Raw genomic sequence first — 17,814 nt, 5'->3', positions numbered from 1 at the left:
GGCGACAACCGCATGACAGTCCCTGCCGGAGCAACCCTTACTACACTCCTCTAGGATTAACGATGCAATAAATGCAACCTATTCTATTTTTGTACATTGTTTATGCATATATGTAATGCATGCATATATGCACATGCATTTTGTGTACAATCATGTTTAATGCAACATCACAAGAAGCATTAGCATATATGCATGCATATGCGTCAGTAAAAATGTGGAGCGCATTGACTAGTTTTCAGGAAAAACTTCTGATTCGGGAATCGTGGAGAGAATTTTAATTGTACACCAGAGAGATCGTGGTCTTGGTATTAAACGTCTGGCCTCCGTACAGAAAGCAGCATGAATCAGCAGCGCCCAGCGTCCAAGAGCAGAAGCCGCTGACGCAGACACTTTCGCGCCAGGTACACAACTTCACCTACACGCCGGACCAACACGTTCCGGTCGAGTCGAGTCGGGCCTTTTACCGGAGAGGCGGTGCTGGCGGCTCCTCTTGGTGACCGGCGTGGTGCACACGCCGGTGAGGTCCAGCGAGTTGCCCAGCATGGTGTTCATCCTGCGGAAGATGTCTTTATTGCTGCAGGTGGACAGGGCCGGTGTGTCGGAGTGCCAGCAGTCGGAGAGCCGCAGGTCTTCTTTCTGGTTGCAGCGACATTTGGGAGAACATGGTTGGGGGGTCACCAGGCGCATGGAACCCGATTTAAACCCCAAAACATGAGATGCCAGGGTACAGTTTAAACGAATTCCCCACCAAACCACCAAAAAACGGCCCCTTCTATTTGCGAAAATAAAACAAAAGCAATACTAACTCACCAACGAAAACGCCATTTTCACCACACAGTGAACACAAAAGGCCTGAAATAACAGCCAGGGCGCCTCGCCTTAACATTTAAAACCTCATATTAGCCTCCATGATTAGAAAAATGTGCGCGACACACTAATTAAACGGGGCGTGGCCTGGCGCAACCACGCCCCCAAAGCAACAAACTTAACTTCCGTCCTATTTTGTCACTGGCAACGGTATTTATATCGATATATTTACATATAACGTCGATCATGTTTAGCACACTGAGGAAATGAGTGGTTTAAGATGAACAATAAGTAAACACATAAAGAGTTGCCTCATGTACTCTCATTTTATTGATACATTTTATAATAAAACAAAGCAGTCAACCAAACACAGTGTTTCACAATCACACAGAATATATGGTAGACCATCAGGCATGGTCACATGAAAGACTCTTTAGAGCCCCTGGGGCAGCAGTGTCCAAATACCTGCATGGTTAGTCCAACCATGCCATGGGGACGAAATTGTGAACGGAATCATTACAAAATGAATGGAGGTTTATATAAAGTAGTTTTTAATGCATTGTAATAATATTTTCATCCCCAGTGAGAGCAATGTACATTCAGATACAAGGACCTTCTTCTCTCCCAGCAACTGATGCTACATAATTACAGGCTTGATGTTTCTGAAATGTTAATCGTCTGTAGAAGGATATTTTCTTCTCAAAAAGTCAAGAAAATCGGAAAATTGAGCACGCCAATCTCAAAAGCAACACTTAGTAGGGTAAAACAGAATAAGTGTGTGAAGGTACTAGTTGTTTATCAGTACCATGTTCCATGTTGAAATCTGCAATAAATATCACTTTCATAATGCTTTATATCTAAGATGAATCTTTTGTAGTTTTAGAGTACATTGTTTTGGTGTCGCACAACCCCACACATACTGAGTACTAAATGCTACAGGGTGCTCTTCGAAAGTACAGATTCTCACGTTTACACCCTCCAAATGTATTTTGTCATGTATGTGAAATAAATTAAAGAGACTGATCCACCGTACCCATGTAGTCAGGTTTCTATGTAAATGAGAAATACATAGTAGGTAACAGACATCAAAAGAGGTGTGGTCACCAGGGTTTATCAAAAGATGAACAACTATTTAGACCTACATATAACATTGAAACAGTGTGAGATCTGCATCTTGATGTAATACCCTGTTTGTGCCTGCTTAAATGATTTCTCATAACGGTGCATTTCAATGCTGATTGAAGTTAAAATGTAGGGGACCGTTTTTCACTAATCAGTGGCACCTCCATGCTTGTAAAGATGTATTTCAGGGCTTGCTGGAACAGTCATCTATGGAACTGGTGAGTTGTTGCCTTTGATTGTCTTCATTCACCTACTGTTCCTGTTCTTAAATGTGTCTATTCGTTATTTTGGGTTAAAGTAGCTACGGATGAAATTGAACATTACTATTGTCACTTAAATAGAGGCAGTTCCACGATTCTGAAGCATAGTTACATCAATAAGGTCCATGTAAACAGGTTAATTTAAATAAATCCGATTCAGTGAAATTCAAATATTGTGGGTTTGCTCACGTTTACCTCTCTGTTTTTTGTGGATGATCCCACTTGTACCACGATCACTTGCCAAAAATAATTCGGTAATTTTTGTCAAATTCTTTTTTCCCACTAATCGAGTTTGTTTATTTCAGTAGAATAAAAACGACCTGCCTTGTTACTCGTTCACCATAATACATAGGTTATAGAGTACTTTACTACCCTAAAATGACAAAACTACTGATGCATTGTTTGAATGCTCATTCAGAATTAAGATTTCTTTATCATAAATTCTTTCTGAAAGGTTATTTTCCTGTAACCCGGGAAGCATGTAAACTATATAACCTAAAACGTCTGGAAAATTTAATTACAATTAGAAGCTCACCCAAATAAATTACATGAACACAATACAGGATATTGCTGGAATATATAATAATTTACTAAGCAAACCTCAGCAGGGCATCCTCTTTGATCTTGAATAGGGTTGCATTTTTTATTTTACATGAACGAAATGACTGAGGGTATCTCACAGCTAAAGGAAACTTAACAGGCATGGGTTAAGATGGATACCAGCAACAGTCCAGCGCTAAGGTGCTACTGGGTTAGGGCCTGTAGAATATCCTTCACCAGCATTGTGCCAATCACCATCTTTTCACAATTAACAGTCAGCTGGGCTGCACGCTCTTCCTTCGTCGCCACAGTAACCAACACTAAAATCCCACTGGACACCGTCTTTCCTGCAAACCTGTAAATTGGATTTGAGGGAGGAGGAACAGGAGGACTAAGTTCAGAAAAAAGAGCATCAAAGGATGGAAATGCAGAAAAGAAGAGAGTAGAGTAAAAATAAAAATATTTTTCAAACTTTTATTCCAAAGTTTATGTGCTACTGTTTACAATTTCATTTGTCTTTGTCTCTATACAACACATGGATGACAAAAAAGTGCTGGAAATATAACCCTGATATTTCTTACCTGCATTCCTTATCAGAGCCGCAGGGCACCCTGCTGACGTTGGCTGCAGATGTGACCCTTTGCACAATGCCGTGTTCATTCTGACACTTCTCTCCCAGGGTCAGCTTTTCTGAGATCTCATTCATGCCCATTAGTTGGCCTGTGTAGGAACAAAGAACCAGCAGATAGTCAAACCCGTCCTTAGCATTTTGGGGGCTGGACAGTGTCTAATAAGTGTTGGTAGACTTGCTAGTCATTCTATGACCACACAGGTTTATATGAGACACTTGAGCAAAGTCATCAGCTACCACTAAAAAGCCACATTCACCAAAGTCATAATTTTATTTTGTGTGATTGCTCTAAACATTATACTACCAGTGTTTCTAATGAACTATAAAATGAAGACATAGGAGATTGCAAATAAAACAAAAATGAATGATCCCATTAGTAGTTTACATTCCAGAAAGGTCTTTTGCATATTGGAGTTCATTTGCACTCTAGCTCAGAATAATGATTACAGCACGGTGGCATAAATGAAAAAGGAATGCATTAAAATTACATTAACGTGGCAGATGTGCAACAGATTTATTTCTGAATGCTTAAATTTGCTGGGTACAGTACATCATATGGCTCAACAACCTAATAAAAAGACTGAATACTGAAAAGAATAATGTTTTAATGGTTAAAATGCAGGGTTTATGACATGTTTGCATCCTCTTTGGGCATTCCTGGTGCGACTCCCATGTGCCAGGGTGGGTATTTATATCTGGATTACTGGACTTGCAGACATTCCCATTCCCGATTTTTCTTGTAATTGGGAAATGCAAAGTCATAGTCACTGTTGCCAAAGCACTAGAAACTGCAAAAGGAGGGCAGGGGATCAGCTGAAAGCAGGGAGACTTGAATAGGGGGAATTAAGGCAGGTGGCAACAGAAGGCAGGAAAAACTCTATCGAAGGAACTTACCCAGGCTCAACTGTAAAAGCTTCTCTATTGGTCCCAGTATAAATAGTATTCAGAAGAAGAAATGAAAAGTATGTCACATTTTAGCACAGACATCAGTTTGAGGTTTGAGCAGATAACCTCATCCAGGATTTGTGATTATAATCAAGAAAAGTGGGAATGGCAAAGCATCATCTTTGTGCTATTCCATCTATTCCATCTGAATTCAAATACTTTCATCTCACACCAGCTTTGAAAATTGGGCAGAGCATGAAGATTTATACGAGAAATATGTCAAATAAGTATTTGACTGAGATTTATAAACATTATTGTACTAACAAGGTTGCTGAAATTGACCTATGACCTACATTGCATTGTGGCCTTACATCATGGTCCCATGACTGAACCTTGTTGAAGTTTTCAGGCATTTGAGGGACAAAATGTATCAATCATGATCAACGATGAACAATTAATTGTTCTTGATATATTAATAAAGAGTATTGCCTCATGCCTTGTCTCGTGCTGGCTCAATCAGTCTTGGTTGTCTGTTACAGATTTCAATTTCTGACTGGTTTGTATCCAAAATGAGAGGACATTTCAAAATTTGCTGACATAGGTCTTCAACACTTCAGCTAGACAATGCTGTAACTAGGGTTCAGTTTTTTTTTCTCACCTTGTTCCTTTTTAAATTCATTTTCTGTCATGAAGACTGGCATCATTAGCTCCCCAACGGGCGGCTGAATTGACACAAAAAACTTCCTGATGTGAGTACTGTAAAAAAACAGGAAAATAGCAGACACACAGGCAAATGGTTCACCACTGTTATTCACATAAAACATCACTTGCATTAGAATTAAATTAATACAATTGTATTCCTAAGGAACATCATATTGTCAAGAAAAATGACTGATCAGATGTAGGGCTGCAACAACGAATCGATTAAATCGATAAAAATCGATTACTAAAAGAGTTGGCAACGAATTTCCTAATCGATTCGTTATGTCGCGTGACGCGGAGACATTTGATTATTTTAAAAAAAAAATGTATTTGAGCACGGAGCGGAGTGAGTCTTTCTCGCGCACAGATACTAGCAGAGTCTGGCGCCTCATAGACAGCACAAAGCAAAAAAAAAAAAACTGAGCGGAGGTAGAGGACAGGTACATGGCGGCGGCAGACAAATCTGCGCAAAAATATGTAAAAGCGACATGGCACGGCACGGGACCACCACGGCAATGATCCAGCACCTGAAACGCAAACATGGAGTGTTTGAGGAGGAAGAAGGGGGTTCAGCAGCAGGGGAAGTCGCTACAGAATCCTACTTTTGTAGGTGTGGAGGGGGGATGAAACAGCGTTCGGACTGTTCTCTGCGTCTCCGTGTGGACGACTCGCCTATTGTGTCCCTGAGCAAGACACTTAACCCTAAGTTGCTCCAGGGGGAGGCTGTCCCTGTAACTACTGATTGTCGCTCTGGATAAGGGCGTCTGATAAATGCTGTAAATATAAATGTTTACCCGTCATCCAGCTTGACAAGCATGACAAGTTAGCGTTAGCGCGTTAATAACAGTAGTAAAGCAGGGGTGCTATAGTTACTTTGCATTAAAAGACTAAAGACATGTTTTTATTCACTAGCCTTTTTTGGACCATTCATTTTTCAATCTGTTGTCATGAATAGCTACACTGCAAAAAAAGCTTTTCTTACCTAGTAATTTTGTCTCGTTTCCAGTCCAAATATCTAAAAAATCTTAAATCAAGATTACTAGACAAGAAAAATGGCATGAGAAAATTAAGTGATGCTTAAAACTTCTGTTTGAGATTATATCTCATTAAGATTAGTTTTCTTACCCCATTGGCAGATAATTTTGCCTGTTTTAAGCAAACAATCACTTAATTTTGAGATGTTTTTTCAGAAAACAAGACAATTTCTTATGCTATTTCATGTGTCTAGTAAATATATCTTGATTTTAGTTTTTTTAGTTTAGTTTTTTTAGAGATTTTATTAAAAAAAAAGTCTATATTTGGCAGATGTAAAGCATACATGTGTATGTTTTTTGTGTTAGTCCATTATTATTTTATTTTATTATTATTATAACAGCTCAAGGAGCAGCATGTTTGTGCACTTTCTAAAGATTTTGGTTCTGTATTTGAATAAAGGGTTGGAAATGAATGCATTTCTTGTTTTTTTATCTGATTCAACGATTAATCAAAAAATAATCGACAGATTAGTTGATTATTAAAATAATCGTTAGTTGCAGCCCCAATCAGATGTGTTCCATGAACATAATGGAGTTAGTACAAGGCTTTTATCCTCACCAGAGCTGAAAGTTGGCCGCTTGTGTGGAATCACAGAAATCAATGCCCATAACAACAGTAACCATCTCACCAGGAGGTAGCAACTCTGAAAATTGACAAAGGGAACAGAGACGAACAAGACGAATTAATGAAGAAACGAATCACCCTCGCAGTGATAAATGTCCTCTGTCGCTGAAGAAAATACAGGAAAATGTTGGGAGCCTGCAAAGGACCCCAATGTCTCACCGATCTCTGGGAACTCTTTGATCCTCATGCCAGACTGCAGTTTGGGGTCCTCCACATGCAGGTTCTTGGTCTCTGCGTTGGTGTTGTTGGTGAACATTATCTGGACGGCCACCATGTGTGCATCTGGGCTGAAGGGCTGCCGGCTGAAGCAGTACTCCACACCCAGGCCTTCTCCCGTGATGCGATGCAGCAGCTCGTAGGTTTTCACCGAGCCGGATGGGGCGATGGTCTGAACGGATACAATGGGACCCCACCGATGTGAGGATTTCCAGCAATTTCATCTTGTCATTTAATTCTTCTTGATATATTAATAAATATTATTACTATTAGAGCTGGCAAAGTAAACTTGAATGGATAGTTTTTTTTAGCCATATAGTAAAACTATATAGTAAATGCTTTCCATTTCCGTAATTAGCTATTACATTTTTCAGAGGATCAAAGTATCTGATTGATTTAAAAAGCTAAATATTGCATTACGGTTCCAAGCGCCAGCGAATTAACGCCAATGCTAACGCGGAAATGCTTTATCTGCTTCGGTTATTCATCAGCAACTTACTGTTGGGGCCATGACAGTATCTGTCAGGGACAAGCCCTCCAGGTCTGTCACAAGGCTACTGGACAGGAAGTTGTTAACAGGGGTGACTTGAGGAGATGGAGTCGGCTCAACTGAGGGAAAGAATGTAGTGTCACCGACGGCAAAATCTTAAAGGAACGATAAATCACTATGAAGAACATGAACGCAGACTGGCTTTACATACAGTCATCCAAATCAAGAAGAGACATTTCCTTCTTCTCTTTTTTGGATTCTTTTTTAGCTTGTTTAGGTGGTGGTTTTGTTACAGGAGCCTGACAAAACAGGACAATGATTAACGATTAATGAATCATTGTATTCAAGGCTGGGTTAGTACTTTGGTGTTCCTGTTTTAGCAGCCTCACCTTCTTTTTCTTCTTGGCGTCCGTGTCAGATTCAGATTCTGACTCAGATTCAGATTCAGACCTGCTGCTCTCAGACTCGCTTTCCTCCTCTTCCTCTGACTCAGATTCAGAGCCACTCCTCCGCCCCTTGACCTTCTGCGCCCGGTTTTTCTCCTCTGCCCCGCTGCTCTCTTCGCTTTGGGGGAAACATTACAGCATTAAATCATCATGTAAAAGTGTGAAGTGAATTGTTGACACTGTACTGAACTATAGGAATGTTCATCAAATATCAAATGCTGGTGGAGCATGCAGTAGCTGTGCGCCTCCTCTTAATCTGCACAGTAGCCTGTGAAGGAACTATAACATCTTGCCAGACGTTGCTTTCTTATGCCAACGCCTGCAGCTTGTTCGTAAGGAACAGCTGTCAGATGCCAGCCTTTGCACTTCCAGGATTAAAAATCTGAAACGACTAAAAATAAAGAAGAACCTTTCCGGGCTCTCCACTGCTGGCGCCTTCACTTTGCCCCTGTCTGTTTTCTTCTTTTTTTTCCTCTTGTCTTCCTCATCCTCCTTGTCCTCTTGCTCAGACTCAGACTCCTCTCGACTCTCCTCGCTCTCCGACCCCGAACCACTTTCCTCGCTCTCGCTGCCGCTCCCTGAGCCACTGGCCGAGTCTGACTCTGTGAGGGACAGCAGCGTGAGAGGCAACATCACTTCACTTCCCTCCACCCAGTATTCAATGCAGTAAGGACTGTTTAATCAAGCAGCAAATCCGTGTCAAAAACACCCTCGTATAGTTCTGTTTGCTGAGGACATGGAATGACAGCCAGCACTGGTTGCTCTGGTTACCACTGTCTGCCGACTCCGTCGGGCCCGACTCTTCTTCTGAGTCAGAGTAGAAGGGCTTCTCCACCTTCTTCTCCTTCCTCTTCTCACGGCTGCTGCACTTCGTCCACTCAGGAACCTGGATGGGATGGGAAATGGGAGTCAGATTTTGAGGCTTAGCCATATAATGGACTGAGCCAGAAATTACAGCACAGAACTGTGTGAGACAGAGGAAGGCGCTCTGTGGTCACGAAAGCTTCCAGTTCTAGGCAAGGGCAGATCTGCAAATGGCTCATTAATATGCATTTTTTCTTTTAGCAGACGGCAGAAAGGAATCCATTCATGACCATAGAGAAGTCTCATTAAAGACAAGATGCCCTTAAAAAGTAGCCAGAGCTAGTGACAAGTGGCACCACATTCCAAAAAATATTCAGCATTATGTAGAGTGCATTGAGAAGAGACACGCAGGCCTATTGTACTCGTAGGCCTATTGTACACAGCATCTTACTTAAATATCAATATTATTTTATAGTAATGATGTCCACTATCAATACTCCACTATCAATAGTCAAGTGAGGACATTAACTCCTACCATATCAAGGAAGTTAAGAATAAGATTCATAACTACATTAAAACACACATCAGATGTGAATATTAAAAGTAATCCACTAATTGTAGCACAAATACCACGCTTCGAGAACCAGAGATAGGATTATTACCATTTTTGGGTGAAATAGTCTGTAATTCTGAGTGTTGTATCATGTCTACTGATACTTTTTAAGGAATCACATCTTTAACAGTTGAAAGGAAGGTGCTGAGGAGGGTTTATGCTGAACTAGGCACAGTACAGCAACTACGCAGGGTGTAAAGGAAGCACGGTGGCTTTGGCGCTACGGTTTGAGGCTCAAAGAGGCGGGCTCTTTGTCACTGACTGACTCACGCTGGTTAAAGTTGTGACTCTTTCGAGCAGCCTAATAACCTGGCGGACAGGAAAAGAAAAGAATGCGATGAAGGTGAGATGAGGAGAGAGATAAACAAAAAAGTCAGAAGTACAGACAAGGCATGCACATCATTCCTGAGTTTTCTCTCGCAAGATTCTGTAGTGCCTCACACCCGAAAGAACTACAACTACTACAACTAATATCAGCACTAGTCAGCTCTTAGCTTTATTGTAGAAGCCAGCACAGCATAGCCTGGGCTGCTGCTGCCCTTTTTCAACTTTCTGGGCATTCACATTTAGCCCCAGGATGTAGAGCAAACTGAACAACAGCGGTGCCACACAAATGAATGAATCCGGAACTCAGATGGAAGAGGGACGGCGGAAGCGAAGGGCATTTCAAAGCAGAAGCAGGTTCAGCGCACAGCACAACACACAGAGGAAAAAAACACACACCTAAGCTTCCGAAAAAAAACGTTTTCTGACAGTATGCAGATTCCCACTGGGATTTTTAACATTTATTCACACCAGAAGTTAAACCTTTACTGCTTTATCTGTTGCTTTTCATAGAAATAGCTTTCCAGCCATGCAAAGTAAAAAGAAATTTACTGCTAGCATCCAAATAAATCAGGGATTAAAAGCAGTTAATAAAAATAAAAGCAATAAAATACTGGGAAGCACATAATCAAAAAACTGGAACATAAATGATTTAAAATGTGAAAACATGTCAAGAATGAAAAAAATATAAATTCTAGATAGCTGGTAATTTTAAAATATTATATATATATTTAGATATAATTTATTATTATTATTATTATTATAATTTAGATTTACAGACTGGTGCCTAATATCACTTTAAATCAGATCTTGTGTCAGCAGATCCCTGCATTTATTAGAACTAAAGGGTAAAATCTGTTTTGAGAATAACCTACACAGATGTACAATGATCATATATTATGTGGGGCTTGATCATATGAACATATATCTGATAATCTGTCTGGTTTTACTACATGGACGAAAAACACCCTCATTCCCACATACTGCACACCTGGTGGGCTCAGGCTATACTGTACAGGTAACTATATTTAAAATAAGGTTATTTGCCATTGTTCTATGTATCATTCTAACCAGATTAGCCATGAAATGCTAGAAAGCAATGTAAAAATAAAATTTTTAGAATGATGTTCTATCTATCATTCTACCAGTTATTGATTAGATGAGAGCCTTGGGATACTAGAAAGCAATGTAAAAATGTAATTTTTAGAATGAAGTTCTATCCATCATTCTACCAGTTATTGATTAGATGAGAGCAATGTAAAAATTAAAAAAGGTTTTTAATCCCTGCATTGAATGACTGCAGAAGTGGTCAGCTGATAAGTGCAATTGGTTAACGCAACTAAATGCAACTCTAACTCCAACACTTGAGAAACCCTACAGTGGTAGTAAAGAGGGCAGAGCAAGAGAGGACACACTGCACTCCCAAGGGCACCTCTCGCCAGTCTCCTAGCAAGCCGATCCGCCCCTCACTGGTGGTTATGACATCCTCTAGCTGTGGACCGGGGTACAGAGAGACAGGCGGTCAGACAGAAGCACCAGGGACAGGACGCGTGGGAAGACAAACAACACACCTGTCACCTCGCTTGTAAATCTGCATTGGTCGTGAATTGAAGAACACACAAAACCCAGAGGGCAATGAAACATGAATAAACCAAAAAATAAATAAAAGACCAGGGCAGAAATCAAATCTACATTTGATCTTTGCCCTCAACATGTTATATGAACATGAACAAATGGCACATGAAGTGATAGGCAGGTAGCTGCGGGGTCTGTTGTGTGTTTGTAATGATGAATCGCTACAACATGGATCCTATCTCACGTGCCATTGTTCCAACAGGTGAACACCAGGCCATGGGTGGGTGGCTCTGTGGGCGCTGCTCTGTGGGGGAGCAGCAGAGGGGCTGGAATGGGGTGGGATGCGGCCAGTGGCTTGTGGCCTCAGCCATAGAGACACTTAATGCTTCTTCAGCTCTCATAAGCACAACAGGCCTAATGAGGCATCTGATACCAGTGCTTTAACATTTCAACATGTGACCATGAACAGAACTTTTCCCCTGATGCAGCGTTTTAAAGAGGAGTGGGCAGCCATTTAAATGCAATTCCTAACGGCCAACAGGGGATGAGCATCTTCATGGACATGATGTGACTGATGAGAGTGAGTGTTGGTTAAATGGAAGCAATAATTTGGCCATGAAGCTCCTGCGCTTTGGCGGCTCCTCTGTGACGCTGCTCTCCTGAAGCAACAGCGCCCCCAGGCCCTCTGCCCAGAGGCCCTGTCTCTTTGTGTTACTGTTCCCACTGCACGCACAGAATCCTTCACCTCCACGTTGCGCACGGAGGGGTCTGGGGCGGTCTCTGGCCAGTCGGGCAGCTCCTGGTAGCCGCCGGCTTTGGCGTTCAGCAGGTGGGACAGGGATCCCAGCTGGAAATGGTCTCTGTCTGCATGGTAAAAGGTATTTACATTAGGCCTAGGATAAAGTATATTGTCTTGCCTTCTGCGAGGACCTTGCCTCCCCTGTACCTTTAAACGGAGACTCCAACACAGGCGCAGGCTTCAGGGCCAAGAACAGCTTCTTGGCGTATTTGCTCAGGGCACCACTCTTGTCTGTGGGCACAATCAGCTGGCGGATGAAACGTGCCCGGTCACGGATATCGTAATTCTGGTCGTACTTAGCCAGGTTCAGTACATACTGAGTCAGCAGTTTAGTCTGTAGAGAAGAGAAGAGGTTGCTGCAGTTTCCTGTGACAGTCCTGACAGTAAAACGGCCATTTAACCGTTATCTGCTGATAAAACGTCACACATTTCTCATGTCTCACCATGAAACTGGCCTGGCACAAAACAAGAGAACCTTGTAAACTATAGAAAGTACCAGTACCCAATGCAAAAATGTACATAATGTAAATTAATTCTATCATTAAATGTCTATTTATTAATTACTGTAGAGTTCGTAGAGCATTTATACAATTTGTTTGTTACTTGTTATAAATTACAATTAAAATAAATTTGAACAAAATGGTGAACATTTATCACAGGACATTAAAATGACCTTTTATGTGGTCGTGATAATCACCTGTCTTAAGTGAGAAAGCACAAAGTTTGAGTCTGAAACTGTTAAAATCCATGAACACGTCTTGGCATCAGCTAACATGTAACTCATCGCGTCTGACAACGGTGTCTCACCTGTTTGGAGTTGGTCAGGTACAGTTTGGCTGCCAAGTTGATGATCTGCAGTTTGACAATGTCCTCCTCATTGGTGAAAGTCTTGGCCATCTTCCTTAAAACGTCTGGAGCAATCTTGGGCACGTGCTCACAGTACTCCCCGATCAGCCACAGGATGCTGGCTCGTGCCATGGGAACCTTTCAGCAGCAAAATCAGCATCACAAGCTTGTTTTACTTAAAGGCCGCGTGTTGAAAATCGGAACAAAATTTGTATTTCTTTTAACAATACAGGAAATACAGAGTACAGTGTAACCGTTGTAGCCAGAAGTGAAACTAACTAAAGTAACTCTGAAATAGTTATAATAATATTGACTCGAAGGTGGCAACTATTTCGTTTGATTTGAGAAAAACTGTTGATATCTAGACATGTGCTACAAGAAGTGGAGGATGGTCTCTCCAGCTCCAAGCAAAAGTCTACAGATGGAGAACAATATTGTATTGCTGTTCAGAGAAGAGCACAGGATAACTCATTCTCTACACATTTACAGCATGGATGCCCTTATCCAGAGCAACTTACAATCTCTGGTTACAGGGTCAGTCCCCGTGGAGTCCCTATGGGGGGAGCACGCGTTTTGCTCAGGGACACAGTGGTAGTAAGTTGGGTTCGAACCTGGTTCATAGGTGAGTGTGTTATCCACTAGGCAACTACCATACATAATGCCCCTGTTTAATGAAAATGAGGAAATTCTGTCCTAAATGGTTACTGATCGCATCAGTGTACAAATGAACTGTGGATGTTGTCACCTGGATGTTGTCTGTCAGCTTGGCCATGTGCTTTATGATGTCGCTGTGCTGCTCCGGCTGCATCTGCAGAAGCTTTTTAATCACCACCACTGACTCTGCCACCACCAGCTCTGTAGGATTTACACATCACAGCTTACCACACTAAGACGTGACCGATGACTACATGGAGAAGCAGTGACGGAACACCTGTGAGGCGGGGACTCACCATCCCGGTTGGACAGCAGCTGGACCAGTCCGTTCAGGCAGGTGTCTCTGACCTCGCCAATGTTTGTGGCGCAGCGGCCGATGGCCTGGATGGTGGCCGCAACAAAATCTTTGTCCATGCTTTTGATATAGGTCTAGGTGCCAAAAAGGAAACGAATGAAACAAGAAAACAATGCAATCCTGCTTCTTTAATCAATTGTTCCAGCTGTTCTGTCATACCTGAAACTCTCGGAGGATTGTAGATATATTTGTCTCATTCGCCAAATTTGTCAACACCTCAAGCTGCAATGAGATCAGCATGAAGTCAGTGACAATAACAATGTTGTGGTCAGTTCTGAAAGTATCTCTGCATTCTTGCCTAACTCACCTTGAGGATTTTGATTTGTGTAGGGTCTGTAGAACGGATGTAGAAACTCTTCAGGTAAGGCTCAAACATGCCCTGCATGAGCAACAGAACACGCAGCATTAGAATTCATCACATGCCAATCACTGAAAGACTCAAAGAAATTCTTCCATTTTAAAAAAGATTTCTCATGTCTATCAAAAGTTATATAAAAACATTTCCTCAAAACCTGCCAAATATGCCACATAGCTACAGTTTAGAACACAGCATTCTTTTCAATTATGCCACAGTTCGCTCTGAAAATTGTGCTCTGACTGTCTGAGTGACATGATGTCTTAAAACAATCAGAAAGCACCTCTTTTAATATTATTCAGCTATTTATTGAGTTATTTTTCCTGTCACGCTGTAACGTAAAAAGCATCTGAGCCCTAATGGATGATGCTACTTGTGCTAGATTGTAGAACTAAATTTAGATTTGAACTAAATCTTCGAAATCTACAAATATACGAATTTAGACTTAACAGTTTCTCTGCAAAGCTTTTGTTCATTGCTACAATAATTATTCATATGAGTTGTGTTCATGAATGTGGTGCAATATTTTACCCTTCTCTTGATGGTCATGGTCGCCACATTCTGTAAGACAACATATTGGACCTCACTGTGGAGAAAGTGAAAGTTTGTCATTGTGAAACACTGCAGCGCAGCACAGCACACGTTGACACAACAAAATGTGTCCTCTGCTTTTAACCCTTGGTGAGCAGTGGGCAGCCATGACAGGCGCCCAGTGGGCAGTTTGTGGCAGCCAGACCGGCAACCTTCTGATTACAGGGCCGCTTCCTTAACCGCTTGGCCACCACTGCCCCAGAGAGTGGGACACTGATGAATGCACACAACAATACAGAGAAAAAACATACAGAGACACAAGAGAAAAACTAGAGCAGGGCAGAATTTAAGCATCGCTAGACCTGCTGCCCCACCTCCAAGACAAAACTATTCCAAAGTGACATTTCCATGGCGCTGAATGGTGACCTCATCATGAGCAACACAATGAGGACAAACTTCAGCAATGGACTCTGAGCTATTGAAAGCAACTTTTGTGGTTCAGAAGATCCCAGTGTTCACTGGCTTTGTATACTATAATACTATTATATAAAATGGCTAGATCTTCACAGCCCAGGGTCTTTTAGTGAACAAATTCCCTCTTTACTTACAAATCAAAGCATTTCAATGACGACTTACCTGTGGCTTCTCATCAGTCGTACCAGAGCCTTGGCAATGACACCAACCTCTGCTTTAGGTGCCAAGTGAAAGTAGAGCTGAGCCACAGCCATTACAACCTAATAAAGAAATTGGGGGAAAGGACAGAATTTCATAAAAAAAAAAAACTGAAATTCCACGTTCTTCGCATGGGCAGTGATAAAATTGCAAAACTCACTGCTGCATTGCGGCTCTGCAGTAAGGGCTTGGTGTTCCTCAGCAGAAGCCTGTGGTCGGGATCCATAACGTAGGGCTTCCTCTTAGCCAGGGCAGCAGCCTCGGCCTTCTCCTCCTTCCCCTCCTCGTCATCGGAGCCGTAGAAGGCCTTCTCTCCGCTCTCCTCTAACAGCGACTCCTAATGAAGCAGGGGATTAGATTTGATTAGATCAGATTCTTTTTAATGAACACACAAACTGGCTGCAGGAAATTGGAGAAGGTAAAAATACATTTAGCATCACAAGTACATCAGAATGCTACACACCACAACTTGAAACAGGATGTGCAGCTCATGTAGCAAATTAAAAAACTATTTATTTATGACCTTGAGTTCCGTGAGGCATTCTAGGAATGTGAATATGTCACAATCTCACTACTCTGACCACATTTAATAATGGGACATGCATCTGCTTACTACCTGTCTGTGCCTTGAATGAGGTTGCTTAGCAACAATGTCAAAGGATGCAAATGTCTTTAATTACAGAAGCTAAAGCTAAAAGTCAGGAACATTTTTCATCTACTGTACTACTGTGGGGGAGGGGGAGTACTGAGCATCAGAATCAAAAACGGGTGGTAGTAGCCTAGTGGGTTAGATACCCGTCTATGAACCCGAAGACCACAAAGTCACAGGTTCGAACCCCAGTTACTACCATTGACACTGAGCAAGACACTTAACCCTGAGTGTCTCCAGGGGGACTGTCCCTGTAACTACTGATTTTAAGGCACTCGGGATAATTTATATATACATTTCTATACATTTCCATGCTGTTAATGTATATAAATGACCCCAGCTTGACCAGAATCAGTGGGCTTATTTCAGTCTTTATTTAGCTTTTATCAAGACTCACATTGACGTTGGGATTGAGGAACTGGGTCCTTGCGTAGCGTGTGAGCATGTTGATGATGACTACTTGCCCCCACTCCTCCACATCGATCAGCAGGTTGCATAGCTTGCGGTAGTTCTTATGGATCAGGTCAATGCGTTCAGGACATACCTCCTCAAATGCCATCACCACACTGCCCGCCACCAGCTGCAGTGGCAGAGAGACATGGGGAATAACAAGAGAAGTCAAGTCTGATGACACATTCTGATTGGTTGAGAGGTGTTCTAGGATGATTAGCTACTGCATTATAATAGAACAAATGACACCTAGGTGGTGCCTAGCAACAACACTAAAAACTAATTTTCTCCACTGAAGCAAGGCTTTCACTAGTTTTTTCTTTTTACTTTACATCAAATCTGCCACAAACAAATGTAGATGTACATACAGTACATTCATAGTTTTGAAGCCTTCAGTGAGAATCTACCAATGTAAATGCTCATGACAATAAAGAAAACACATTGAATGAGAAGGTGTCTCCAAACTTTTGGCCTCTACTGTAACACTGTGATGGCGACATCTCAATAAACTGATGAATCTCACCGTTGTTTTATCAGCAAGAAGTTTTTCTATAACCTCAATCAGCTGGTCTTTCTGTTCCGGGTCCAAGCTGACAAGACACAGAAAGAGACTTAAGCAGAAACTCGACAGAACTGACCCGTGTTTTGTACAAGCAAGACACCTGGTACCTGTAGAGTTTGGGGATGGCATGTGCGGCGGTCTTGCGGACGTAAGGGGACATATCAGATGCAGCCTCCTTAATAGCCAGCATCATAATGGGGACGATGATGGTGACTCTGATGCTGGACAGCACACGCAGCGCGCTCGCCCGAATCAGTTGGTTTGGGTCCTGACACGGGTAACAAATATCAAGCAATTTCACATTAATAATCTGTTCCACGTGAGGTTACTGAGATCTACAACACATTGAATGCTGTTTTTGCAGGAGGTCATTTAAAACACTCTTATTATATGATTTCCTGTGATATTTTCCACAGTTCTTATTTCTGTAAAGGCCATCTGAGGGTGTTATATCAAATGTGCTGACATATTGGTGGGGAACATATTGGTGGGAAATAAGCCAGTATTGACCAGGCAGAGAGCAAAATGCTCTCATCTTCACTGGACGTTTGGCAGACTGTGACAAACAGAAAAATTTCCGCGTGGGTCCTGATCCCGGTTCTGACACACGCATAACAAAATGTCACATCTTAATGCTTGAATTACCTTGCTCTATGTAATCAAAACAGAGCAGAGCATTTTAAACTTTAATATATATCCAATTCCCCCTTGAAATCTCTAGGAGGTTTTTAGCAGGTTCAGACAACATTTCTGGGTCTCTGTTTAATGTAGTTACTGCATTAATAAAGTGTACTTACTGAATAATTAAGAGGAGCTGACTGAGGTGCTGATTTCTGTGGTGTTACAGGGTTCAGGTACACCTACTTT

General features: G+C 41.8%; 1 protein-coding gene across 16 annotated transcripts in view; it reads right to left on the bottom strand.

Annotated features, from left to right (window-relative positions):
* Nucleotides 1–1,114: 1,114 nt before the first annotated feature.
* The window catches only part of ap3b2 (adaptor related protein complex 3 subunit beta 2), a 31,667-nt gene continuing 14,967 nt past the window's right edge, over nucleotides 1,115–17,814 (bottom strand). For 2 of the 16 annotated variants that reach the window (XM_028958150.1, XM_028958141.1), the window contains exons 5-29: nucleotides 17,055–17,215; nucleotides 16,909–16,975; nucleotides 16,333–16,515; nucleotides 15,447–15,623; nucleotides 15,251–15,348; nucleotides 14,615–14,669; nucleotides 14,036–14,107; nucleotides 13,888–13,950; nucleotides 13,670–13,802; nucleotides 13,465–13,574; nucleotides 12,681–12,857; nucleotides 12,021–12,207; nucleotides 11,820–11,938; nucleotides 10,932–10,991; nucleotides 8,530–8,644; nucleotides 8,168–8,360; nucleotides 7,702–7,876; nucleotides 7,524–7,611; nucleotides 7,322–7,431; nucleotides 6,766–6,994; nucleotides 6,541–6,625; nucleotides 4,904–5,001; nucleotides 4,255–4,278; nucleotides 3,311–3,449; nucleotides 1,115–3,120 (exon numbers count right to left, since the gene is read on the bottom strand). In XM_028958150.1, the coding sequence (XP_028813983.1) occupies nucleotides 2,934–3,120; nucleotides 3,311–3,449; nucleotides 4,255–4,278; nucleotides 4,904–5,001; nucleotides 6,541–6,625; nucleotides 6,766–6,994; nucleotides 7,322–7,431; nucleotides 7,524–7,611; nucleotides 7,702–7,876; nucleotides 8,168–8,360; nucleotides 8,530–8,644; nucleotides 10,932–10,991; nucleotides 11,820–11,938; nucleotides 12,021–12,207; nucleotides 12,681–12,857; nucleotides 13,465–13,574; nucleotides 13,670–13,802; nucleotides 13,888–13,950; nucleotides 14,036–14,107; nucleotides 14,615–14,669; nucleotides 15,251–15,348; nucleotides 15,447–15,623; nucleotides 16,333–16,515; nucleotides 16,909–16,975; nucleotides 17,055–17,215 (3,105 nt within the window). In that variant the 3' untranslated portion in view covers nucleotides 1,115–2,933. Of the gene's footprint in view, nucleotides 3,121–3,310; nucleotides 3,450–4,254; nucleotides 4,279–4,903; nucleotides 5,002–6,540; nucleotides 6,626–6,765; nucleotides 6,995–7,321; nucleotides 7,432–7,523; nucleotides 7,612–7,701; nucleotides 7,877–8,167; nucleotides 8,361–8,529; nucleotides 8,645–9,445; nucleotides 9,485–10,931; nucleotides 10,992–11,807; nucleotides 11,939–12,020; nucleotides 12,208–12,680; nucleotides 12,858–13,464; nucleotides 13,575–13,669; nucleotides 13,803–13,887; nucleotides 13,951–14,035; nucleotides 14,108–14,614; nucleotides 14,670–15,250; nucleotides 15,349–15,446; nucleotides 15,624–16,332; nucleotides 16,516–16,908; nucleotides 16,976–17,054; nucleotides 17,216–17,814 lie in introns of all 16 variants that reach the window. The other 14 variants (XM_028958151.1, XM_028958147.1, XM_028958152.1 and 11 more) reach the window with 11 other exon arrangements.

Source organism: Denticeps clupeoides, chromosome 17 (genome assembly GCF_900700375.1).
Source record: "Denticeps clupeoides chromosome 17, fDenClu1.1, whole genome shotgun sequence".
In the NCBI taxonomy this organism is placed as follows: domain Eukaryota; kingdom Metazoa; phylum Chordata; class Actinopteri; order Clupeiformes; family Denticipitidae; genus Denticeps; species Denticeps clupeoides.
Note: the sequence above shows the minus strand (reverse complement) of the source record. Positions and strands in the feature narration are given on the sequence as shown.